The sequence below is a fragment of the Pteronotus mesoamericanus genome, unplaced genomic scaffold (assembly GCF_021234165.1).
Source record: "Pteronotus mesoamericanus isolate MK-2021 breed Mesoamerican mustached bat unplaced genomic scaffold, CSHL_Meso_final contig_22, whole genome shotgun sequence".
Taxonomy (NCBI): Eukaryota; Metazoa; Chordata; class Mammalia; order Chiroptera; family Mormoopidae; genus Pteronotus; species Pteronotus mesoamericanus.
In genome coordinates, this window is record NW_026555090.1 from 1737690 (window position 1) to 1763734 (window position 26045).

General features: G+C 53.5%; 1 protein-coding gene across 1 annotated transcript; it reads left to right on the top strand.

Moving 5' to 3' along the window:
- Nucleotides 1–246: 246 nt before the first annotated feature.
- Nucleotides 247–25084, top strand: ALKBH5 (alkB homolog 5, RNA demethylase). The gene is made up of 4 exons (XM_054571138.1): nt 247–1767; nt 9390–9470; nt 19587–19742; nt 20664–25084. The coding sequence occupies exons 1-4, from the start codon at nt 998–1000 to the stop codon at nt 20839–20841; spliced, it is 1185 nt and encodes a 394-aa protein (XP_054427113.1). The 5' UTR covers nt 247–997; the 3' UTR covers nt 20842–25084.
- Nucleotides 25085–26045: the final 961 nt, after the last annotated feature.

Here is a 26045-nt window from a genome sequence, read left to right on the forward strand (position 1 = left end):
GGGTCTCGGCCTCTCAGTTTCATAAGTCCTCTGAAGCGTCTGAGGTCTTTCTCCCACTAGGGTCTTCATTCAGGCACTTACTTAGCCACCCATTCACCCTTCAGGGGCCTTCCTTGCCCTCCCCGCCGCTAACTAAGTGACGGATGCAGTAGCCAAGGCGACCGTCTGATTGACAGACAAGATTACCAACCAACTTCCGGAAGCTCCCGTCTGGACCCGCCCGGCGCGTGGCCGGTGGCCCATGAAAGAAGTGAAAGCGCCAAAAGGGACGGTAACCGACAACCTAGGTTGTTGGGACCTGAGGCGTTTTCGGACAGTCGGACGATGCCGTGACGCAGCATAGAGACAGCGTTGGCAGTGTGAGCGCACCCTTGTGGAGGGAGCCCTTAAGTCGCAGAGGTGGCACGGCGTGGAGGCAGGTTGCTATTTGAGGGTGCTCCCTTCGAGTGCTAGAGTGGGGGAGGGGTGGCGGACGAGGAGCGGTTCCCGTCTGCGCTTGCGCCTGCACCTCTGCCGACCCTGCCCGCACGCACACGCATGCCCGCTGGTCGTGGAGCCGCGGTGGCTGGCGGCACTGCGCGTGCGCATTGACGAGCCTGCCGAGGAGCGGCGCTGGCGGACGTCGGGCGAGCGGCGCGTGACGTCGTGAGGAGCGCTTTAAAGTGCGGGCTGGGCCGGGCGACTGAGGGTCTGGCCGGGAGTCAAGCCGATCCTGCGCAGTGGCCCTCCGCGGCATGAGGTGCTGCTGGTGCCCCTGCTGCCCGGGACGTGGAGAAGGTGGAGGAGGAGGAAGCCCCTTAGCCGCCACCGCTGCATGACCCGCCGCCCCTGAGGTTCGACCCAGCGCCTGGTCTTTCGACTTCCCCCGGCGGGTCCTCGCATGGGGGCCTGACGCTGAGGACCCCCTTCCCTCCGGGGGCCCCGGGGCAAGTCCCCCGAGAGCCATGCCCGGCCGCCCTGCCCACCCCGAAGGACCCTAGAGCAGCGTCGCGGGGCTATGGCGGCCGCCAGCGGTTACACGGACCTGCGTGAAAAGCTCAAGTCCATGACGTCCCGGGACAACTATAAGGCGGGCAGCCGGGAGGCAGCGGCGGCAGCGGCCGCCGCTGTGGCAGCCGCCGCCGCGGCCGCGGCCGCCGCCGAGCCTTACCCGGTGTCCGGGGTCAAACGCAAGTACCAGGAAGACTCGGACCCCGAGCGCAGCGACTACGAGGAGCAGCAGCTGCAGAAGGAGGAGGAGGCGCGCAAGGTGAAGAGCGGCATCCGTCAGATGCGCCTCTTCAGCCAGGACGAATGCGCCAAGATCGAGGCCCGCATCGACGAGGTGGTGTCCCGCGCCGAGAAAGGCCTGTACAACGAGCACACGGTGGACCGGGCTCCGCTGCGCAACAAGTACTTCTTCGGCGAGGGCTACACGTATGGCGCCCAGCTGCAGAAGCGCGGGCCCGGCCAGGAACGCCTCTACCCGCCAGGCGACGTGGACGAGATCCCCGAGTGGGTGCACCAGCTGGTGATCCAGAAGCTGGTGGAGCACCGCGTCATCCCCGAGGGCTTCGTCAACAGTGCCGTCATCAACGACTACCAGCCCGGTGGCTGCATCGTGTCCCACGTGGACCCCATCCATATCTTCGAACGCCCCATCGTGTCTGTGTCCTTCTTTAGCGACTCCGCGCTCTGCTTTGGCTGCAAGTTCCAGTTCAAGCCTATTCGGGTGTCGGAACCTGTGCTTTCCCTACCCGTGCGCAGGGGGAGCGTGACTGTGCTCAGGTAACCCACCTGGGAGGAGGGGGCGGGCCTGCTGCTGTAACTGCCTGCCCTGAACTAGGTAGCAGGAGCCAATTGGAGCCCGCACTTTACAGTTCCAGTCCGTTCAGTGGTCTGCGTTTAAAACGTGCACGAAAGCCGGAAAGGGTCAGGGAATTATCTAGAATTCTGTGTCCTGAGGGTAGGTTTAACGTGATCACGGACCTGAGAATCTGTAGGCATTTTTCCAGAAGGCTAAGGTTTTAGGAAACTTCTTTTTGTGATTTTAGCAAGTCCCTTTTTTATTTTGGATGTCCGTTTTCAAAGGTATGTTTTTAAAAAATGAGTTGAATTTACCGTTTCAAAGTCTTTTCAGCTCTGCCATTTGTGGTTTCCTTAACAGAGAAAGTGTTCTTGGATTTCTTAACAGAAAAAACAGAGGAAGGTCCCTGGTCATATTTAATTGATACCCAGTCTCCACTCCCAAGAGGGGGAGTGGCATTCCTGGAATTGAACAGAGTCGTGGTTGGGCCGGGAATAGAGTGCTCCCCGCACTTAAAATTCAGTCCCTGTGTGTGCAGTGGAACCCATTGGTCCTTTGTAAGAATGTGTTACCTGTTACCAGGATTAAGTGAAAACAAAATAAAGCTGGCTTCTCTACCTGGAATTTGGTTTTGTAGTTGTGTCAGCAGCAGAACTTAGGTGCTTGATCTGTTTTGGGCCCGACATTCTGCTGAGAACTTGTCATTGCTCCTAGAGAAGATCGCATGCTGGAACTCTTTTGCTGTTTATATGAAGCAAAACATGTAACTGGAAGCTCCCTCCTTCCAGCCCCAGGTAAACCTAGCAGTGTACTTTAGTAATCCCCAGAACCTCTTGGGAGGTATAGACTTGAGCTGTTCAGAGCGGCTTGTTTGACCACCGGATTCTACTATGGGATCAGGACACGCTCAAGTTTTGTTGCGAGAAGTTTAACCTCTGACGTGCAGGCAGTGCTGTATAGCTCAGGGTCATGGGGGAAAACAGGGTCCCTGGAGCCCTCTTCCTATAGGAGCAGGTCATCTGATTTGAGTTCAACAGCTGAAGCTGCTTCCATATCTGAGATGGTAGCAGAGCCTTGTGATACCCAAGGCCTCTTTGTGGGAAATTGTGGGAAGTCAGTGGCGGCAGAAGCAGTACCTTGGCTTCCTAATGTGTCAGTTGCCTCGTTGTCATTTGGGCTTCTCAGCTTCTCCTCAGACCTATGCATGGTGCCCCAGATTGATATCTTAGCAGAGCCCTTTAGGGTGGGGTTTCCAGGGCACCCCCTCTCAGGTAACTGGCTGTGGAAGACAGTTCGGTGTCTGTCTTCATTGAAGGGTACTAGATGCTGAAAGGACCGTATACAAGGGCCATTTGGCCTCTTAACGGGTTGTTAATTTTCCACGTAGTCACATGCCCTTAGGCTTGTTGTCAGAAGGTCTAACAGTAGTCAGGTGTGTAATGAGATCACAAGGGACTATTTGTGACTTTGAGACTCCCTGCACCCCGGTATACATGAACACCCCTGTGTTGAAGAGCAGAAGTTTCATGTCCTTAAAATGCAGGTCTGGGAAATACTTTATAAAGTATGTGATTGTCTAAGCACTATACTGTATACATGAAATCAATGCAAAATAGTACTGAAAGTAAACTGTAATTGAAGAAAAAAATCTTTTAAACGCAGGTCTGTTATTGATCAGCACCGCAGTTGCATCATCAGGAAAATTTTCTCCACCTTTTCTTTAGAATAGTAAAGTCCTAAATCTTTTCTAGTCCTTTCCCGCCTCTCCATCCCCACTGCCATTCTGACTTGGCTGTAGAGTTAGTGTAGGAGGCTTGGCCATGTCCTGAAAAGTGCTGCCCAGGCTTTGAATCCAGCCTTCATTGGCTTTGGGAACTCATGGGCGGCCTCTGTCCTGGCTGTCCCATCTGTAAGGTGGGGGTGATCCCAACATCCAAAGCCTATTAGAATTGAATGTGGTGATTTGGTGTATGATGTAGGACCTGGTACAGGGTAGGCACTTCAATAGGTGCTTGCATTTGTGCACAGTCATTTAATGATTCCCTGCTCCTTCTCTTTGGAGAAGGAGCTAGGGATTCGGTGGAACCTAAAACATGATTCTTCCCTTCATGGAATTTGCAGCCCAGTGGAGACGGCAGACAGTTAAAGCCCAGGAAGGTAACTGTAGGAGTATGTTGAGGGAGGAGAAGGGACATCTTAGCCCATTCTGGGTTGTTGGAAATTTTGGGGAGTAGGCAAGCTGGAACTGGAAGAGTGAATAGGAAGTAGCCAAGCAAACAGGCTTTGGCCATAGTAGCAGGGAATAGCCATAGGTAAGGGGCATGGTTAGATGCTGACTTGAGGGAGGTGAAGTTATTAGTGCTCACATCTAGCCTGGACCGGAAGCAGGGAGTCTGGCGAGGCATGCCTTTGGTAACGCTCTAGGTCAGAGCTTCTCAACAGCAGTACTGTTGACATTTGGGGTGGCTAATTCTTTGTGGTGCTGGGACTGTCCTATGAGTTGTAGAATGTTTATTGGCATCCCTGGCCCTTATTCATTAGATGCCAGTAGCACCTATGACAGTCAAAAATGTCTCCAGAGATTGCCAAATTTCCTTTGGAGAGGGTGGTGCAAAATCATCCCCAGTTGCAAATCATTGCTCCAGTGTTCTGATACCCCCGTTACTTTAAATCCTACAGCACCTGCTCACTTAGCGCTCTCAGCTTACTTGGTGTGCAGGTGGGTTAGCACCTGCTTTTTAGTAATGGTTCTCTTCAAATCCTGTTTGGATTCTTTCCCAAACTGGTAAAAAGGTGTAGCTTCCTTTCATTTCCTAGGATGTATCCCTGCCCAGGGGTGAGGAGTTACAAGGCTGCCGTTGGAAGGGAAGGGCTGACGAAGAGTGGCTCTCTGCAGATGGGGAAGGTTCAGGTAATTCTGATCTGACTGAGACTTCGGTTGGTGGTGGCAGTCCTGTTTATACCTGTTCAAGGCAACATGGCTAGAATACTCCTATCAATGGTTGTCGCCGTAGATGTTAGTGTGTGCCACACATTGACTCAGCAGTGTCCCGACTTGGGCATTTAGAGCAAGGCTTTACAGACCCTTCTGGAAGCGCTGCAAACTTCTTCCCAAATCGACTTAGCAGTTGTTTTTGTTTGTTTGTTTGTTTAACCTTCCCCTGTTGGGTTGGGGTGGATCTTCTCTAAATGCTGTTCTCTAGGGAACTAAATATAGTTTACCTTCTCTTCATACTACACTCCTATTCCTTGTAGAGTGAATGAGCAGATTAAAACAAATTTCAATCAGATTAATTAGAATGATTATCTCAAGGCTAATTGCTTACTTGCTGCTACTTTTAATCATTGCATGGTCAGTGGTTGTGATGACCACGTGCCTGAGACCCAGGCCTTAGCCACTTGTCTGGAAATGACTACAGTATATCGCCCAGCCATGGGATATGAATAGGTGAGCTCAGCTGACAGTTGATACGGGGTGGAGTGGGCACTTCTGTCAGTTCTGGGCTAAGGGCTGATCCTGTTCAGCTGGTTGAAAGCAAAATTTAGCTTTCCGGCTGAAAATAGGTGGGAAAGTAGGGCACGTAGGTCTGGGCTACATCTCTTGTGTGGAACCTTTTGATTCCATGGGAGGGGAAGGAACTTCCCTATGAAGTCAGGGCTGTGCTCTCTCAGGAGGCGCTCTGGGCCAGACCTTGCTTCTGACAGGCCCGGCATGAAGGCAGAGAGCAGCGAAGGAAAGGAAGCTAGCAGGCGAGCTGTGGTCTTAATCATGAAGCCCAGAGCAAGCAGAAAATAAACAGGGCATAAAAATTTCAGGGCTGGATGGCCATTTTCGGCTGGGCAGTTGGTGTGCAGCTGTTGCTAAGGTCTTGCTGAGGCCAGTGAGGCCCCAAGGACAGATTGCATCTTGTCACCAGGAAACATAGATGGGTTTTTCTTCCTAGCCCTCATTACCTATTTCCCACTTAAAATCAAAAACCAAAAACGTAGCATAGACACTGAAATCAAGAGTTTGATTGTCATTCCAGTGTCACCATCTTAGCTGTTCGACCTTGAACAAGTTACTTAACCTCTCTGGGTCTTAGTTTTCCTCTGCCAAATGGGGCTTTTAATACCATAGAGTTATCGAAGATTGAATCTCTTTCACGCTACTGAACGCTTGAAGTTGACGAACACTGTCTCTGGAGATGCTTAGCTACTCTGTCTATACCTTGGTGTATACAGAATTGGGACTTGGCGAAGACCGACCTTCTTTATAAGGAGCCTCAGGACTTCCGATAAAATTAGGCCACGTGACTTCTTGGAGGTTTGGGTCTTGAGCTCACAATCCCACCCCTGTGCCAGGTGGCTGGCCTAGTGCCTGCAAAAAGCTTCAGCTTCTCAGCCATGCAGGCCTGTCACTGGAGGCTGCCCAGAATGGGTAGCACCAGCCAGAGGGAGGCTGTCACAATGCCAGTATCTTGGCCAGTCCCTCCATCTCTGGTTCTGTCCTGCACCAGGCAGGCACCATAGAAAGGGAATGGTGGCCATTGTGGAAATATGCCTTACCAACAGTCTCCGAGACAGTCCCCTAGAGGATTTACAGTCCATTATTGATACTCATATTTCTCATTTAACCTGCACCTTATCCTCTGAGAAACAAGTTGCCCTTTCACAAATGTAGAAACTGAGGCTTCAAAGCAGAACAGTTGAGCTCAGCACATTTCGTTGTGTCCCCTGTGGGTGGGCAGTGTAGGAGAGCCCCGTCCTGGGGAGTTGAGGAACGCTTCTCGGGACGAGACACTCGAGAGTCACTCTGAGGCACAGAACTAGCGGATGACAGAGCCACGTTCTGTGAGTCTTGAGGCTGGCAGCATACTAGTTCCTGCTGCATGAGGAGACTCAACCCAGGCAAGCTGAGCAGCATGCGGTACTGCCCCCTGCCATGCAAACAAAAGAGCAGGAGGCACTGGAACTTTTCTTTATGCCAAGTAAGGCTTTACCCAGGGCATATTGTTTCAGGTTGGCAGACCAGGACTTGCAAACAGATTCTCTTGCGGCAAGTAGGTTCCTTAGTAAATAACCCTCTGTGGTCTCTGCTCGACCCTTCCTGCTGATGGTTGGCCCGAAGAGCATCCCCTGCTCAAGGCTTTGAGCCTCCTGCTCCCAGAGGAGCCTGACACTTCGTGGAGGGGTCATTAGGCTGTGTCCCAGCTGCCAGAAAGTTCTAAAAGACCAGTGCTAATGAGTTTTTCAGGGGGGTCAGTGCCACCTCCTCACTAGTTCTGAGGCCCGGGCCCTGTGGCAGGAACCTGGCATGGCTTGTTCTACATTCTAAAGCCCTTTGGGGTGTAGAGACCATCAGGTTTTGATAAACATCTGGATTTTCTCCAGAACTATGTTAATGGCCGTGGTTTCTTGCTGGAGATGGGAAATCACGGCCGCTGACAGTGCCTGTCGTGAAGCCAGATCCTGGTGGTAAAGCTGGATCGATACCACTTGTTATCAGTGGGGAGGGTTGCCTGTAGCCAGTACTGCAGCTTCAGGCTGTAGAAATGTGCCTTGGAGCACCTTTGGGGGATTGGATTTAGCTCTTTGAGGAAGTCCTGTATTTATATGGGACTGCCCTGCACTCCCTCAGTGTGGAGTAACCAGAACATAGGAAGAGACCTAAAGCTTCTGGCCCTGGGAATGGGGCCCAGGGGCCTCTGCTGCTGGCAGATCTCTGCATGGGGAGCCTGGATCACGTCTTCTTGGCAGGTGCTGAGCCCAGGGCTCTGGATTGCCCCAGGGTGGTCCAGCGCCCTCTGGTTTATGTCGGATGTTTAGGAAATGGGAGTGGGGTCCCAGGCACCCTGCATCATGTGACTTACTGATCGCAAAAGCCCTGCAGGCGGGCCTTTCTCTGCTCCTTCTCAGGGATGCCAGCCATGCAGTGATACAACTCTGTAATTCTGCCTGCAAGGGAGGAGGCACTCTCCCCCTTTTAAAGTTTTATAACCAGTCCTGGCTGAGTAGCTCTGTTGGTTAGAGCGTCATCCTGATATGCCAAGGTTGTGGGTTCAATCCCTTGTCAGGGCATGTACCAGAATCAGCCAGCCAATGCATGAATGGATGGAACAACAAATTGATGTTTCTCTCCCTCTTCCTCTTCCTCTTCCTCTCTCTCCATGAAATCAGTAAGTGAATTTTTAAATATTAACATTTATAATCATTACTGGCCATAAAGGAATACCTAAGTTGTAAACCCTAACAAAATGAACATCTGGAACCTATTACAGAGGAAGAAACTTAGGTTTAGGTCCAGCAAGGGACTTAACTAAGGTCAGAAAGATAGCAGGTGGCAGAGCTCAGGTTTAAGTCCAAGTCTCCAGCTCCTCAACCCCTATGTGGCATTTCACACTGGGCCTGCAAAACGTTCACAGGTGATATTTGAGAGAAGGCTTTTTTGGTCAGTGCTCAGTTAAAGTCAGCAGATTGTTTTGCTATCATTTCAGATCCTTAAACTTAACATTTTCCAAATTGATTTGACGGTGGGCATTTGTCTTTAGTCTCTTGAGTGACTGATGATCACAGAGAAAACTGAAGAATTCTGGTTTAGGAGCAGCTCTGAGGGGAAATCCCTAAAATAGAGGATATTTTCATCACCCACAGTGTGACATCAAATCAGATTCCCAGTTCACAGGTGCTTCCCTCTCAGACGTTTTTATTCGCTCTGCACCTTGCCCACAGTGGGGCCGGCCGGCCTGCAGTGTCTGTGGCAGTTCAGCCTGAGTCTTCACAGTGGCCCTCGAAGGGAGCTGATGAGAACGTGCAGTGGAAGATGTCTAGCCCAGGGGGGGTCGAGGGCTTCCTGAGCAGGAGGAGAAGGCAGGGAGGGCACGCCCCTCCCTCCAGGCCTGCGGCCGAGTGTGTTTCTGGCTGAGTAGAGCTACCTCAGCTAAGTGGAGGAGCTCGGGGTGTGGTGCCTCTGGGGTGCCGTGCGCCCAGTGAGGGCATGTGAGGGGCTTGGGAAGCTGAGTTTGCTTCCAGATATCAGATCAGAGAGATGTTAGCTATGAAGAGGACAATCATCTCCATTCATTGGTCGGTGAGCAGTTTTAAAAGTGGTATATCTTGATGAAAATAGATATTTGAGTGTGATGGAAATTCCTAAAATATCTCAAATGCAGCTGTCTTCAAGATTTTGGAGTCCCCCCAAATGGGGGTTTTCTTGAAAACCTTTTTTCAAGTAGATTCTCTTTTTGAACATCACGTCTACCTTGGCTTCCTCAGCGGGCTGAAGGTTGGGAGGGGGAGGGAAAAGGGAGGAGGAGATGTTTTTCTTGTCACTAGGGTCTGGCCAGAGTCACTTCAGCTGCCTCCAAAGTGACTAAGGTGTACCCTCTTGAAGGCCCTTTATAAGAAGGGTTTCTAGCCTGCACCGGGAGATTCTTGCTTTGGCTTCTGCCTTAAGGTTTCTGTGCTTGGTTTCTGGACAGAAGTGTTCTGGAGCTTAACATGTTATTTGCCTGAGACCTCTCAAATAAGACCTGGACCAAATTTTTTTTCCTTGATGTCCCCTGCCCCGGGAACCCTGGTTGTCTGTCTACTCTCCATTCTCACGTGCTCTGTTTATTTTCAGTGGATATGCTGCTGATGAAATCACTCACTGCATACGGCCTCAGGACATCAAGGAGCGCAGAGCGGTCATCATCCTCAGGAAGTAAGTGCCCTGGTGGCTGGCACCTGCAGGCCTGCCTGTCTGAAGATGGGGGTCTGGGTTCCCCTAGAACGTGGTTCCTTTGTATCAATAGCATGACAGCCTAAAGCCTGAGAGAAGAAAAAGGTTGTAAGGTCTGTCTGTTTGTTTTTTAAAATTTGAATCCTGTGAGAATAAAATATATTCATTAGAAAACTGAGCTCTGTGGCGCTTTAACTAGGGAGCTTAGGACTGAACAAAAGCACATGCTCCCAGTGTTCTTATGGGAATAGTCCTAAGACAGGATTTGGGGAACACTTTTCCAGACCCCCCCCTCTTCTTTTCCCCGCCTCCTTGATTCTGATTTGTCACCTGTGTTTTTGCTGATTATTTTTAGACTGTGCCTTAGCAGCCTACTTTAAAAATGCCTAGGTTTTCACTTTCGGGAGGAGCAGGGAGTCAGGATAGGAAGTGAAGGTGGGAGGCAGGGCAGCAGTGTTCGGCAGGTGCATAGCTTGTGGCTGTCCCTCCTCTTGGGCCGGGGAGCCCGGGATGTAGTGACCAGCACTGCCAAAGCCAGCCTCACCGGCACTTTTTCTTTCTGCTCATGGGGTGAGTGGTCTGGCCAAGCGGACCCTGGGTCAAGACAAGCCTGCCGGGAGGACGGAGTGCAGGGCCAGGCGAGCCGTGAGTGGGCAGAGCAGGGCTTGTGCTTAGACCCGGGCTGGAACGGTATCCTGGAGCGTGCCATCTTTTTTTTAATTTAGGTAAACTTTACTTTTTTAGAACAGATTTAGATATACAGAAAATTGCGAACATAATACTGAGAGGTCCCATGTACCCCAGGCACCATGTCTCTTACTGTTAACATCTTATATTACAATCAAGAAATCAGTATTGACCCATGATTATTAACTAAAGTCCATACTTAATGAGATTTCCTTAGTTTTTCCCGAATGTTCTTTTCTGGTTTAGGATTCCACGTTACATTTAGTTTTTATGTCACCTTAGTCTCCTTGGCTGTGACTGTTTCTCAGACTTACCTTACTCATGATAACATTGGTGAGGTATTTTTTTACATCTCTCCGTGGTGTTTGTCTCATTTTTGTCATGGTTAGATCAGGGTTATAGGTTTTGGGGAGGAAGACCGCAGAGGTATAAAGCAGCCTTCTCCTCAGTGTCATGTCCAGAGCACAGGACTTAACCCTGTTGATGTTGACACTGGTTGCCTGGCTGAGGTTGTGCTCCTCGGATTTACAAAAAGTCTGCTTTCCAAAGTTGCGCTATTCTCCCTTCCATATTGTACCCTTAGGAAGGAAATCTCTGTGTGCAGCTCACATATAACTGGGAAGGTAGCTCCTCCTCTTTAAGGGGGAAGTAGCCACACAAATTATTTGGAATTCTGCACAGGAATGAATTCTTCTCCCCCATTTGTTTGTTTATTTATTTAATTATCTACTTACGTCACTACGGCCTCGTGGGTGGGTATTTTATGCTCAGCTTGTTTCAGGTTTGGTCATTGGGAGCTCTCTTTAAGTGCTTCTTAACTTGCCTCATTTATTTATTTATTTATTGAACTTCATTCGGTAACTTTGGGCCTAACCCTCCAGAACCATGTGGTGGGAAGTCTCTTGGGTGTGGCTCCGCCACTTCATCAGGTCAGAACTTTGGGCCTCTGTGTCTTGGTCTGTGGAATGGAGATGATTTAAACCTGTGATGCAGGCAGAGCACTAGGCACGTTTGGGAGCTCGGGACACAGGTCAGCTTGGCATCCGGCAGCCTCTCCTAACCAAAGAATGTTCCCACAACTCATCAGAAGAAGGTTTTCTGTCTGCCTTGTGGTTTTCAGCCCAGGCCCAAACTCGGAGCCTGGAAGCGATGGAGCCCAGAGTCATTTCTTCTCAGTCTCTCCTGGTACCTCCAACTGCCGCCAGGGACAGGTGGCCCACCCAGGCCGGGAGCTGGAGAGGAGCTCCCAGGGTGGTGCCGAACCAGAGCAGCAGCTTCTCAGGTGTTCCCTCCCAGCTTCTGAAAGTAGTGTAGGTCAGGGACGTCTTCCTGGAGGTGCGGATGGAGGTGGCCATAGCCAGAGCATCAGCTGTGTCTGTCTTGAATGGTGGCTCCACACCTGGCTACCTGGATGTTCCCGGGGGGATGTAAATGTCTGCGCTGCTAACCAGTTCCTTGAGGAAGCTCGTCAGCCACCAGGGCTCCAGCAGTGGTCTGACCTCAGAGAGTGGCTGTTACGGGTGACTGGGGCTCTCTGACCTTCCGACCTGAGTGGTCCCAAGACCTAGGTCCCTTAGGTCCCAGGGACTAGGCTGGAGAGCAGACACAGAGCTTTGTGTGAGAGGGCTGACAAGGAGCGGGAGGGTGCTCCCGAGCTTCTCCAGGCAGCTGAGGCACAGGCTGCTTCCCTGTCGCCTGCGGAATGAAATCCAAGCTCCTTGTTGGGGTTTGCCTGTCCATCCGGCCCAACCTTTCTACTCCTCACTTAATGTTAAAGTACTTGCAGTTCCTAGTGTCGTCCTTGGACTTGTGTCCTGGGCTCTTCCAAGAGTGTGGCCTCTGGTAGGAATGCTTTCCCATCTAACGTGTTCAGCTTCTGATGTACACCCTAACCGCCAAATGACCCACAGTCACACACTAAAAGTTGGTTACCTCAAGGCTTACGTGTTTTTTGGCTGATTTGACATTCAGGGAGCATTGCATACACACCTGTAGCCCTCTCACTCCACCTCCTCCCCATTTAAACTGGCACAGTCCACACACTTGCATCGGGAATTCCCAGCTCTGTATTCTGTAGGGGCAGGGAGATCCCGATCCATCGGGAGCTCAGCATGAGGCCTGGCCCAGAGGACCGTTGGGGCTGAGGAGGAGCAGCTCCAGAGTAGCTGTAGGGGCTCGTCTTGGTAAAGGACACGCTTGGCCCTGGCTGGTGTGGCTCAGTGGACTGAGCACTGGCCTGCAAACCAAAAGGCTGCCGGTTCGATTCCCAGTGAGGGCACAGGCCTGGGCTGCAGCTGCGTCCCTGGTTGGGCAGCCCATGGATGTTTCTCCTGCACTTTGATGTTTTCTCTGCCTCTCTTTCTCTCTCCCTTCCATCCTCTGAAAATAAAGGAATAAAATCTTTAAAAAAGAAAAGAAAATGACAAGTTGGTGACAAGATGAAAAGGGGAGCATCCTGGCCCAGGCACTTCCCAGATAGCAGGGATGTGGCCTGGTGGGTACCTGGTTGACCTGATGTCTTCTGGTGTAGTCGCATTCAGATGGGTAGAAGTTGGGCATTGAGCCTGGCCCTACTCATAAGCAGAGGGGAGAGCCGGTCTGTCCTCTCTTCAGATTACGGGGAGGGCCTTGGGGCTCTGTCACTGGCTCAGGTCAGTCAGCTGGGATGGTTTTTCTCAGGGCCACCTGGGGGGAAATGGGTAGGTGGCTGCCAAGTACTTCTGGTTCAGCAAAGTGCAGCTCCTTCGACTCTGGGTGGTGCTCAGTCATCGTGCAGGTGGTGTCCCTGTATCTCACAGGGAGACCTGGGAGGCTGGGAGTGACCTGAGAGCCTCTGCAGTGGAATTCTTGCGCTGCAGCTTAGTGCTGTAATCTGGGGGCACTACCAGTGAGGCCTAGAACCTGGCTCTCCTGGGGCAGAGTCTTGCTGGTCCCCTGGCTGGTGGCGCAGTGGCACACCCCAAGCCCTGCCCCTGCCTCAGTGTGTCAGTGAGCGGATGCTGTGAGTTTAAGAAACATACACAGAAGTGCTTTCTTGCCCCTGCTGTGTAAGTAGAGGGCTGAGCGATGAGAGTGTCTTAAGTGACAGGGGGCTACTCTGCAGAGAGGGGGTGAAGCGGTCGCTGCAGGCCGGCCAGCTTCCCTGAAGGGCACTGTTTCCCAGCCCACCCAGGGAAAGCCGCCCAGAGTGCTGCTTTGTGAGTCATTGGCGCCCTGGGTGGGGGAGCTGGACCTCGCCTTTATGAAGGTGCACAGTTTTAAATCACTGGTTGGAGAATGAAGGGACTCACCATCTGGAGTGTAACAGTTTATCAGAGCAGGTGGTGGTCTATTTTTTCCACAGTTCCCTGGTGTGTACCTTCTGAAGGACCTTGTGAGCTGCCCCATGCTGAGCACTTACCTACTGGGTGCTAGGCACTGAGTAGAGTGCTGCCTACGGCCACACATCCTTGACCATCTTCAGGTGGCACTTCTCTGGAAAGCTAGTGTGGAAGGATATTTGAGCAGGAATTCCAGACTTGGAAACATGAAGCATCAACCATGCACAAGGCACCCAGGGCAAACATGCAGGAAACTTAGCTCCCTTGGTGCTTGGTTTGTTACATAGGTGGGCATTTTGTATGCCAGTGCAATGCAGGCAGGATGAGCACGGTTCCAGAAGCAGAGCGTGTTTCCTGAGGCCGAGGGGGGCGGATTACATCCGGCTCTGGGGGGGGTATGGGACTTGGGGGGGGGCTGGTGCTTACAATAGGCTTGGTAGCAGCACACCCGCACCTTTCTTCCCTCTCAGGTGTGCCATCTCCTGAACGCTAAGGGGCCCCACAAGACTTGCAACCGGGGGAGCATGGGCTGTAGCAGGTCGTCCCGGGCTCACCCTCCGATCCTGTCTCCAAGCCCCCTTTTTTCCTCACTTCCCAGTGACCTAACAGCAGCCCCGCCCTAGGCTCTCCCGGTGCTGCTTCTATCCTAAGCCTGTCCTTGTTTCACCGTCACCAGCTTTAATAAATGGACTCTCAAAAAAACAAAACAAAACAAAAAGGCCTGGCCGATCTGGCTCCCGTGTTAGACGCTGCATGCCAGGTGGAAATGGTGAGAAGCTGAGGCTGGAAGGCAGGAAGTACAGAGGGTCTGTGTAGTTGAGAGGTGATGTAAGGGAAGGAGGCCTTGGATCAACATTTGATCATCAAGAGGGAGCCTCTGGGCCTCAGGGCCTTTGGTTGCTGGCAGGACACCCAGTCCCTTGGTCTTCAGGAAGCCCCCAGGGCTGCACCGGGTCTGCACACAAGACACGCGGAGTGGCTCAGAGCAGTGTACATACACTTCCTGGTCAAATGGAGCTCATCTCGAGGAGGCTGACGCTGGAAAAGGCCGCTGGAGGTGCATTTGCCAAGTGCTACCCAAGGCTGGTGTGAGCCAGGCTCTGTGCTGCTGCCAGAAATGTCTCCTCTTCCCTGTGTCCTTCGGGGGAAGGCAGACATTCAGCTCCTCACCAGGGGTTGTCCAAGGAAAGCTTTCTAGAAAAGTGCCACCTGAAAGTGGTCAATGGATGTGTAGGCGCAGGCAGGCACGGAAGAGGCTCGGGCAGAGTTCAGATGGAAGAGGCACTCTTTACAGAGGCTTGGCATCCGGAGCTCTGAGGGGGTCCATTCTGGACACAAGCAGAGATGGGTTGGAGCAGTTGGTAGAACGTGAGGCAGTCAGGAAAGGCTTGGTGCTGTGCCAGGGGAATCGGGGGGGCGCTGGGTAGCCGCCGAAGCGCAGGGGTGTTGGGGCAGGGGGTTCGCATGGCAGAGATTGTTGTAGGAGGCTGAGCTAAAAGGCTTATTTGGTCATTCAGGCCAAGGAGACCCAGGGTTGCGGGGAGACCCTCCCTGAAAGCAGAGCAGCCCTAGTGTGAGGCTGTGTGTGTGGCTATGCTGAGGTGAGAATCAAGGGTGCCCCTCTGGGCGTCATCTCTCAGGTGGGTGGGGATGAGTGGACACGTTTGGGTGTCCCTGACCCTGGCCAGATCTGAGGCGTGACCCCCGCCATCACTTCTGTCTTCATGATTCTTGTCCCCTGTTCCTCTCTGGTTCAGCAAATGTGTGCCCGTGCACATACAGCCGACCCATTTGGCAGCGTGACCGGCCTGTTGTGTTCACAGCCTGTCCGCAGAGTAAGGGGGTGATGACACCACCGGGGGACGTGGCTGCCTGGGTTCCTGGCCTGGCTCTGCCTCTTCCTTGCTGAGTGCAAGTCAGTTACCTGAGCCTTATGGTCTCACCTGCAAATTGGAGCAGTTGCGGTGCCTGGGCCTGGTGAAACTGCACAGTGCAGCGTGTGCTTCTCCCGGCCCCTTCCTTACCGCACCTCCCCTCTGATCTTGCGGGGGCAGGGCAGGCGCTGAGGAAGGCTGTGTCCAGTCGACACACCGTGTGAGCAGAGGCACATGGAGCCGGGTGGAAAGGGACACCGGCAGACATGTTCAGTGGCTCAGGTGAAGGAAAGCAAGGTCAGTGTCTGGTTGCCCAGTTCCTGGAGGAGGATATCTAGACTTCGGCAGGCCTGGACTGGGGGGTCCTTGGGCACTTGTTGTAACCAGGCTGAGTGATCTGGAAAGGCTCCCCTTGGGGCCTGGGTAGCTTTCAGGCTGTGTTTGGGAAGCGGTCTGCTGGAAGCCCAGGACTATGTGCTTGGGGCACCCCCTCTTTGGGTAATCCTCCTCATGTGCCCTTTAGGCCCTTCTGACTATAGCAGGTGCCTTACACCTGTCTCAGGACTGCCTTGTGGGCGAGCACGGCAGGAGTGGCAGAGCTGGGTGATGTTTGAGGGAGGTTGGTAGAAGATGAGGGGGTGCCCCCAAGGGGGTGGGTACTGTTGTAGGGGAGACAGTGGTACAGATCTGGGCTTCGTGGAGTCTGCTACTCAGAGGTGCTAGAGCTTAGGGGCCTAGGTCACTCAGTAGACAGGGGTGCTCAGAGAGCCCACCACATTGCTTCCTACCTCCCTTGGGGAAGCCAGGCTTTGTAACTCAAGGGTGCTTGGGGAGGGTGGAGCCAGAAGTGGGAGGAGCGGTTGGCAGGGGGACCTGGAATACAGGCCGGCTCACCATCCCCTAGAAATGGGGGTCTGCCTACACAGACAGCTCTGTTCCACCGCAGTGAAGCCAGCCCTTCTGGGCACCAGAGGCCATCGTGGGGTGGTAGCGGTGTGACCTAAGCCAGTGACTTGGTCTCCGAATTACTATTGTTTCCCAGCCCACGGTCGGTATACTCCTCCCCAGCAGTTCCTCTGCTGGATTCCGGGGTGATAAAGGAACCGGAGGGGAGCGCCTGGGACCCAGTCCCCGCCTTCCCGCCCCTCAGGTCACATGGTAATGCATTACATCAATGCTGTCACCCTCCCTTTGTTCTGGCTTCCCCTGTACCAAGGTCCTGACCCTGCTTTGTCCTGGGGGCCGTCCTGAAACCCTGGGTGACCTTTCTGGTGTGGCAGAGCCTGGTTAGCCCTCATCTCAAGCACCGTCCTGAGACCTCTGGATGCTGACGCGGATCTGTACCGCAGGTCTTCGCTCCTGTTGGCCCCTGAGAAGGCCCAGACCTTCCTGCTGGAACTGGGCGTCCTGATTCCGAATTTGTAGCTTTGTGCACTGAGCCCTGAGGGGCCTGGCCTGCTCCCTGGGAATTGGCTGCCTTTTAGGAGGGGCGTGCTCTGAGCGAAGCTGCTGGCGGGCTCTGGGCTTGGGACCTGGCTCCCGCCTGGCTTCCTACAGCCCCATGGCTTTCTGGGAGTGGAAGGAGGGCGGGAGCTTCCCCAGCTTTTCTGAAATGTACTTGTAACAGCCCCAGGGGATGTGTCAGGAGCCCTGTGGGGCCCCAGAGCTTGTACTGTCCCTAAAGTCTAGACTTCATCCGGGGCCATCTCTGGTCTCCCTGCCTCTGAGAGCTGCCCATCGATAGCCGAGGAGCTGTTCCGTGGGAAGAACAGCCCCCCTTCCCTCATTTAGGCAGCAAGAGAGCTGCAAAGCCAGCCGGTGTTCCTGGCCTATATATCCAGTCTGGGCTGGTCATACCTTTCTCCCCAAATTCTCCACGGCCCTGGACCCACCGTGAGGGGCTGCCACCACTGGCCCCGGCTGCCCAGGCGGGCCACTCAGAGAGTGAGCAGCTAAGGCAGGGCGGGGTCGTACCAGGGCTTGGCCTGTGCCCGCTGTGCCTGCACCCGCTGTGCCTGCACGGCAGGGCACCCTTGTGCTCTCCCGCCCCGCAAGTGTGCGGGTTGGGCTCTCTGCGTGGCTCTGCTCCTTTCTTGCCGTCTGTCACTAACCCGAGGAAACAGCTCCAGGGTGCTAGTCCCTGCTCACCAGGGGCTTTTGGCATCACGGGGCTTGTCTACTCTGCATGTGTACTCCCTGGCCCAGGTGGGATCTTGGTGTAGGACTTAGCTTTGTGGTGCCAGAGGGAACATTCGTCCACGAGACTTCAGACTCCTGCAGTCCTTGGAGTTAAGCTCTATGGCTGATGTCTCACTTGGTCTGCTCTCTGCCACGAGGACCTCTCGGCGCAGGGTGTGAGGTGTGGCCTGGTACAGAAGAGGGGAGGGCTTCAGGGCTCAGGTGACTCTAAGGCTCGCCTTCCTGTATGGGTGTTCTGCAGCAGCTGGGTGTTCCCTCTTCCTGGTGCTGCTCTAGAGAATCCTACCTAGCCTTGAGGAAAGAGGCTTGTCTTCAGTTTCTAGACCCTGAGAACTAAAAGGGGCCTTAAAGCCTGTCGCATTTCTCCCTCCTTTGCTCAGAATGGAAAACAGGCCCCTAGAGGGATGGTGGCGAGGGCTGGACCTTCCTTTGCTCTTAGGTCCTGGAGTGGCCAGAGTGGAGGCTGAGCCCGGAGGAGCTGTGCCCCAACTCTGGCCTCCGCCTCTGTGAAGCCAACGCAAAGGGGCAGGGACCCGTTGCCCTGCCTGCCTGCCCACGAGCTTGAGCCTGAGACATCAGAATGTGTGTGACCACTGCTGGCCTCGGGAGAAGACCCCTTCCCAGGGTCAGTGCCCTGTGACCTCTGCCTGTCTGGCCTGGAGCCTCACCTAGGCTTAAACCTTTCTCCCAAGACTTCAGGACGTGTGACTTGCTGCTTTTATGACCCCGTTTTCCCCATCTGTTTACAGCAGGCCGGCCAGCAGGGGCGGGGGGAGGGGAGCCGAGCCGTGAGGGCGGGATGGGCCAGGCGGCCTAGGGCCCACCCCCACTCCTAGTCCTGCCCTGGTCGCAGCGCCTTCTCCCTCGGAACCGAAACACTGCTTTGCGCCCAGCAGCCTGTGGGAAAAGTGCCTTCAGAGCCTTCTGCCCGCTGCACCCCCCACTCCTCATCCCGGGCCTCTCTCCAGCCCCTTGCTGTGCCAGCCTGACTTGCCGGCTAGCCTGCTCTGTGCCATTCAAGGAGCCTTGGGCTTCTTTGAGGTTTCCCTGACCTGGCTTCAGATCTCTGTCCTGGGTGACCTCCCTGACCACCTTCTGCAACCCCTTCCTTGACCTTACTTGCGTGTTCTTCCTTTACGAGGCAATATATTCCTTGAAACTCGTACCTGGTACTAGGTAGGGGCTTTGCCTTCGGAAGCCCTTGGGCCTTGGCTGACATGGCTCAGGTGGTTGGTCCTCATCCCGCAAAGTCAGCGGTTTGACGCCCAGTCTGGGCACGTGTGTGGATTGCAGGTTCTGTCCCCAGTTGGGGGCATGTGAGGCAACTGGTAGATGTTTCTCTTCTTATCTTTCTCCCTACCTTTTTCTCTCTCTCTCAATAAATAAAAGTCTTTAAAAAAATAAAAAATAAAAAAAGCCCTTGGCCCAGTCAGGATCCTGGAATGAACGAAAGCTTCCAGGTGGCTGTGGGGGGACAAGAATCAGGCACATGAATGTGGAGTTGGGCCTGGGCTCTCCCGGCCCTGCCACAGCCTCGGTGTCCGTGTGTGAGAGTGGGAAACCCACGCTCTGTTCCCCTCCAGCCCCTCCGCAGGCCTGGCCCGGGAGAGCCTTCCTGTCTTGGTGTTCAGGCGAGGGTGAAGTTGTCTGTCGGAGCGTGTTGGTGCCTACCGCAGGGCCCTCAGCGCCCTGGCGGGTGGGAATGCCTTGGATGCTCTCCGTGCCTGGGCTGCGTCGCCCAACTGAAAGAGTACCCTAGGGGCCTTCCCCGGGGGCTGTGGCTCCTGTCCCGGAAGTCTCTCTGCAGGAGTGTTCTCGTTCCCTGCTCCTAAGCTGAACTTAAGGAGCATCTTTGGAAGTCAGCCAAACAATCCAAGATTGAACTACAGGAGACCGAGGGGCAGAGCAGAGCTTCTGGCCTCCATACTCGGCCTGCCTGGGGAGAGCTGGCCTGTCAGGATCCACCCCCGCCCCCCTGCCTAGGCTCACCGGTAATCCCGTGCCTGTTTCTCTTGCAGGACAAGATTAGACGCGCCCCGGCTGGAGACGAAGACCCTCAGCAGCTCCGTGTTACCGCCCAGCTATGTTTCGGATCGCCTATCAGGAAACAACAGGGACCCCGCTCTGAAACCTAAGCGGTCCCACCGCAAGGCAGACCCTGATGCTGCTCACAGGTAGGACCCGCAGCAAAGGCTAGCGAAGAAGCCCCATGGTCCAGCTGGAGGGTGAGGTGGGTAGGGAAGCCTGGGATAGGTGGTTAGGAGCCTGACCACCTTTCTAAAGCTTTTTCTGTCTAGTTCCCCTGGGTTGGTGGCAGTGGTGTATGAACAAGTGGTGGCATTCACTTAACCCCTGACTGATGGCGTTATATCCCAGCGAGAAGGGGTTGGGCCAGGACTCCGACAAATGGGAATGCTTGTGGCCTGACCATGATTTCCAGCTTTCAGTCCACCCAGACAGTCCTGTGGATTGTACATAAATGTTAGGAGGGAAGCTTGGGACTGTGGAGGTAGTGGACCAGGGGCCTGTTTTAGAAGGACTGGGGAAGGTTTCTGAGGAAGTACTGTTTGCGCTGAGACCGGAAGGATGAGGAAGACCTGTGGGAAGGCAGTCTAGGCAGGAGGTGCTATGTGGGCTGAACCACGGAGGCAGGAAGAGCCCGGTTGTTTCAGGGGCTGGAGGGGTGGGTGGGCATAGAGAGGAAGTGAGCAGAGAGAGAAAGCGGGAGCAGTAGGGATGGGGCTGAGAGGCAGAGGGAGACGGCAGGACTGTGCAGGGTGTCAGGCTGGGATAGGGAAGGCCTCTTTCTGTCTGCCAGCCTCGGCAGTGTCTCGGGGCACCAGACTCGGGGCCAAGCGGACCCTACAGGGTATTTGGGAAATGTCTCGGACTAGGGTGGCCACTAGCACTTAGTTGGCAGGGACCACAGTGCCATGGCGTCTGCCAGTACCACCCCTCTGGGGTGAACCATCAGGCTGGAACGAGCCATTTGCAAATGAGGGTCAGCGCCAGGTGCAGAGGTGGGAGGCTCTGCCCCTCAGCCAGCCTCTCTGGTAACCCTGCCCTCCCCCTCCTCCCGCCCCAATGCCTTGCAGGCCTAGAATCCTGGAGATGGACAAAGAAGAGAACCGGCGCTCAGTGCTGCTGCCCGCACACCGGCGGAGGGGGAGCTTCAGCTCCGAGAACTACTGGCGCAAGTCCTACGAGTCCGGGGAGGACTGCTCGGAGGCCGCGGGCAGCCCCACGCGGAAGGTGAAGATGCGGAGGCACTGAGGCCGCCGCGGCCTCTCTGGGACTCTGGTCAGCCCTCACGTAGCCACCCCGTTGTTTTGTTTTGAGGGGTTTTGTTTTTATTTTTGTTTTTCTGACCCCTTTCCCCCCATGGTTTGTTGCCTGTTAAGGCTGAAGAACAGAATTAGTTCTTGGTTTTCCTCCTGGATGGAAAGGCTGAGAGAAACTCACGCTGCAGTGGCCCTAGAGGCACGCCGGGCGACCATCTTCAAGTGCGGCTGTGTCAGGCCAGTTTAATTTAAAAGAAACAGAATGTTTTGGTTAAGAAAGTTACGGTTTTGCTTTATATGTAAACCCTCCTCAGTGTTGTCAATGAAGTTCAGTCTCCTCCCTTCCCTCCCCCTCCATGTCAAAGCTGGGTTGAGACCTCCTGGGCCTTGCTGGCCGCACGGGGGTTCTGCCGTCCTTCCACCTGTCACCTGCTCTCCAGGCTCGGGAACGTCACGCAAGCACCCTCTTCCTCCTGTGGCGAAGTCATTCGGGACGACGAGGCAGGGGCTTAAAGAACGCCAACCCCTGCACCCCAGGGCTCCTGGCTGGGCCCCGGGCGTCCTCCACGCCCAGCAGCCTGCTCTGCCTGCAGGTCCCTGGCTGCTCAGGGGCTGGTTGCAGGGGTCCTGGCCTCTTGCCAAGAGTACCGCTCTCTGCTGGATTGCTCCTTTCAGGCATATATGCGTGTGGTTGTATGAACAGTTAGAGTTGCCATGTTGGGGCGGTTTTAGGAATTGTTTCTTGCTAGAGGGACTGGTGTCCTTCCAAGTCTAGCGATTGGGGTATGGAAAACTGTTGTGGTGTGTAGTAGGGACTTGTTTTCAGTTTATTTTTTTCCTTCGGTCTCTTGTCGTTTTCCTCCCCTTTCCTCTCTCCGGCATTGGCCAGTGTGGGCCTTCTCCCCACGCCATCCCTGTAGGAAGGTGCCCGCCCCTGTCCACCTGCAGCCTCAGCCGGAGCTCAGGTTTGCACACTGGGTTGGTGTCTCTTCTGCTGTGGGGCATGGGAGCTGGGAAGGAGCTTTTAATAGTGATAAAAGGAAAAAAGTAGTCTTTGGCAGTTTCCACCGACTCCGATTCTCGAGGACTACAAGGCTTTGCTGGTCTGGGTCTGTTAGAAACGTCTCCTTGCCAGCCGGGGCCCAGGCCAGGCCTGCGGAGAGCAGAGGCGCTTGCAGTGCCCAGGCTGCTGCCACCGCAGGGGACCCCCGTTCCACAGAGGCCTGAGCCTGCGGCTGCAGGAGCCGGGCCACCACCGTCAAGAAACCCCTCGGGCCAGAGCGCCTTTGCCCGCGTGACTCCAGGTTGGAACTGCATAACTAAAGCAGTTGCAGGGGGTTTTTTTGTTTGTTTTTGTTTTGTTTTTTTAAAGCTTTTTTCCCCAAAAATGATTTGTAGTTGTGTGTGCAGCACTTTGCCTTCATACGTGTGCTCTACAATAAAAACCAAATCTAATATATTTTGAAACAGTTGTCTGATCCTGTCATGAGAGAGGGCCTGCCTTTGGTGCTTCCTTAATCCCTTTATTTTCTCTTTAAACTCTAAACAGGGGGTTGGTGGAGGGCAGAGCCTACTGCCCACCAGGGCTCCCTAGGAGAGACCAGTCGCTGACACAGGGCTGAGGGCTGAAGGTGGACTTGTCTTCTGCTTTTTCTGCCACGCCCAGAAGGACAGGTTTCATAAGCCACGTGTCTGGGTGCCCAGGGTGCTGTGGCTCGTACCCTGGAGTCGGGATCGTACGCTGCTGAGTTCTGGAAGCCTTTCCACCTGGGGTGATCGTGGAGGCTGTGTGCCGTGAGGGAGGGCAGCGTGAGCAAAGGCAGCAGGTAGAGCCTGGTCTCGGTAGAAGATGTGTAAGTGGTTTTGCTCATTCAACAAATTCTTGAGTTCTTATAGTCTGGCCAAGCCCACGCTGGGGCCCCGGTAGTGAGCAAAACTTTTCTGGTCCTGGCTTTCAAAATGCACGCAGTAGAGTTCTGGCACACGGATACAGGCGCGAGACAGACACTTGGGGACGGAATGGGATTGCGGCCCACAGGGTTTTACCTCCTCCGGATCCCGCACCCGGCCCCCAGGTTTTGGTCAAGGGCTTTGGTGCAGGGGTCCCTCATTCGCTTCCAGTGCCCAGAGCCAGCCTGCTAGGCCAAATTCTTGCTGTGGGAACCTGGCAGGCCACTTAACTGTCCATTTAACAGTGAGGAGAGTCCAGATGGGACGAGATGCCCGCCGGGGCTCAGTCCTGCAGATTGCTGACAGGTCGGCCAGCTGGGCCCGCAGGGGTAGGCGCTGGGCTGCGGACTGGGCCCTGGGTGCCCCAGAGAGGAGGCACTGGGACTGAGAGGGAAAGTGACTTGCGAAAGATCGTGTAGGCTGTACATGACAGAGGCGGGCACCCCCGGCTCCGTGCCTGGGCCTGACTAGGAGAATGGGATGGGGGCTGCCATGGAGAACTAGGGGGCTGAGGGGGACTCTCTTCTGCAGCTGTGACAAAGCCAGACTCTGATTTCTCCTAGTTCTTGGGGGAAAGAGGCCCTTGGCCCAGCAGGAGGGAGGGACAGGAGAGGCTAAGGAAAGGGGGTCCAGCCCCAGCAAGGCTGCTGTGTCCTTGGCTTCAGGGTCTGCACCCGTACAGTGGCTCCTTAGTGCCCTCTCTCTCGGCCTGTGACAATCCTTTGAACAGTCCCCAAGCCTGCAAAGGCCTTAAGGAACCTGACTTCCTGAATCTGACTGTTCCCAGCCGTCTCCTGGGGCACCAGCTGTCTGGGCTCGGTGCTGTGCCCCATCAGTCTCTGCCCCCAGCCCAGTCCTGCACACAGTAGGTGCTCTAACAACATCTGGCACCAGTACTGCCCACCTGGGGAGCCCATCCCATTTCTCCAACCCTGTTATGTGGTGGGGGAAACAGATCCAAAGTCATGTTCATTCATTCAAAAACTATTTGAGTATCCTGTTGTGTGCCAAGCTCTGTGCTGGGTGCTGAGGATACAAGACAGACCTGGTATATGTCATATACACACGTTATTATAAATTGTACTGATATAAAAGATGTGTAGCACATAAATTACAAATAAAATATACAGTACTCTTTATTATAAATTCTGTATAACTGGTCGTTTTTCACAATGCTTTTGTTGATTTCTTTTTGGGGGCGGGGGGAGCTGAATTCTTATGTTTGTAGCCTATCTGTGGTGCTAATTCAGAATTGCCACAATATGGTAAACGGAATTGCATCCCATCTGCTTGTATTAGTTTCCTGCGGCCGCTGTAACAAGTTACCACAAGTTTACCACAAACAACAGAAATGTATTTTCTCACAGTTCTGGTGGTCAAAAATCCAAAATAGCTCTTACTGGGCTGAAATCACAGTATCAGCGGGGCCATGCAGCTCCTGGAGACTCCAGTCCTTACCCGCCAACATCTCCTGGACTTGTGGCCACATGGCCTTCTCTTCTGTTTACCAAATCTCCCTTTGCCTCCCTCACTAGGACACTTGTGTGACTGGATTTAGGGCCCAGCTGGATAATTAAAAATAATCTCCCATGTAAAGGTTTTTGTTTTTTTTTTTAGATTTTATTTATTTTTAGAGGGGAAGGGAGGAAGAAAGGGAGAGAAACATCAGTGTGTGGTTGCCTCTCACACGCCCCTTCCTGGCCTGCAGCCCAGGCATGTGCCCTGACTGGGAATTGAACCAGCAACCCTTTGCTTCACAGGCCGGCCGGCGCTCGGTCCACTGAGCGACACCAGCCAGGACCCATGTGAAGATCTTTAATCACATCTGCAAGGTAAAAAAGTATAAAATGTGAAAAAATTTGTAAGTTCCAGGGATTAGGACCTGATATTTTTGGGGGCCACTGCTCAGCCTACTACACTGCTCTTTTACCAGTAAACTTATTGTCATTAAATCTGATACATGACCTACTGATTTCTCATCGTTGAACAAATTGTTAATTGGATTGAAATTTCTCAGCCTCAGCACTACTTTTAAATTCAATCTGCATCAATAATGTTTTCCCTCTCTACTTCTTAAATCTAGACCTGTGCTGTCCAATACAGCCGCCCCTGGACAATTCGGCTGTTTAACACCTGAGGATGTGGCTAGTTTGTATTGAGATGTGCTTTAAGTGTAAAACACATACCAGAATTTGAAGTTAGGGTGAAAAAGAGAGTGTAAAATACATCATTAGTTACTTGATACTGATTATGTGTTGAAATAATATTTTGGACATACTGGGTTAAATAAAATGCTATTTAAATTAATTTCATCTGTTTCCTGTTAATGTTTTAAATCTGGCTACTCAAGAGTTAAAATTATGTGTGTGGCTTGCATTATATTTCTATTGGATGGCACGGGTCTAGAAAATCAACAATAAATCGAGCCTGATTTGTGGTATCTGCCAATTTCCATGGTGTAAGTACTCCTGCGTCATGGCTGATCTTGGGCCGCTACTGCCGAGCAGCTGAACACGGAGTGGTGACCACCTGTGCAGAAACACATCTGCCCTGCACAGGTAGCAGATGCAACTAAAGAGCACAGACAATGGCAAGATACCATGAAATACAAAGTGCTTAGTTTTGAACACTACCTTTGCTTTTAATACAATTTAATTTTATATAATTTAATTTTTAATAATGGCTTTGTTTTAACAACTGACTTGCAAAAATTCTTAAAATTTGACAGCTGGCTCTTGCAGCCATTGTTCGGCACTGGAGACCACGGTCCTCCAGGGAGGTTTCAGGGTGCAGTTCTCCCCCGTGTCCACAGTGGGGCAGCAGAGTCCAAGTGACTGTGCTTCAGAGTGGGGTGGACCCGCTAGCTTTGGAGGGGGAATGGGGCCCCAGAGGCGAGAATTTGGGGTCCCTACTACTGCCCTCCTCAGCCAGGCTCCCAGTGTTAGTGGAAATGCAGAGGGGCCACAGTTCACTCGGGCTTTCTCCCCTATGAACTTTTTTTTAAAGATTTTATTTGGAGGGAGAAAGAGAGGGAAACATCCATGTGCTAGATACATGGGTTGGTTGCCTCTCGGTGCCCCCCCTGGGTGACCTGGCCTGCTACCCAGGCACATGCCCTGACTGGGAATCAAACTTTCCACCTTTCGGTTCACAAGCCGACGCTCAGCCCACTGAGCCACACCAGCTGGGGCTCCCCTGTGAGCTGCGGCCCATGCCAGTGCCCTCTGCCTTAGGCTGCTCCTGCTG

Bases quoted from the DNA above. Each gene is read 5' to 3' on its own strand.
- ALKBH5 (XM_054571138.1), top strand. From the start codon at position 998: ATGGCGGCCGCCAGCGGTTACACGGACCTGCGTGAAAAGCTCAAGTCC. The intron at 1,768-9,389 runs GTAACCCACCTG...GTTTATTTTCAG, and splicing joins GGGAGCGTGACTGTGCTCAG to TGGATATGCTGCTGATGAAA. The intron at 19,743-20,663 runs GTAGGACCCGCA...AATGCCTTGCAG, and splicing joins GACCCTGATGCTGCTCACAG to GCCTAGAATCCTGGAGATGG.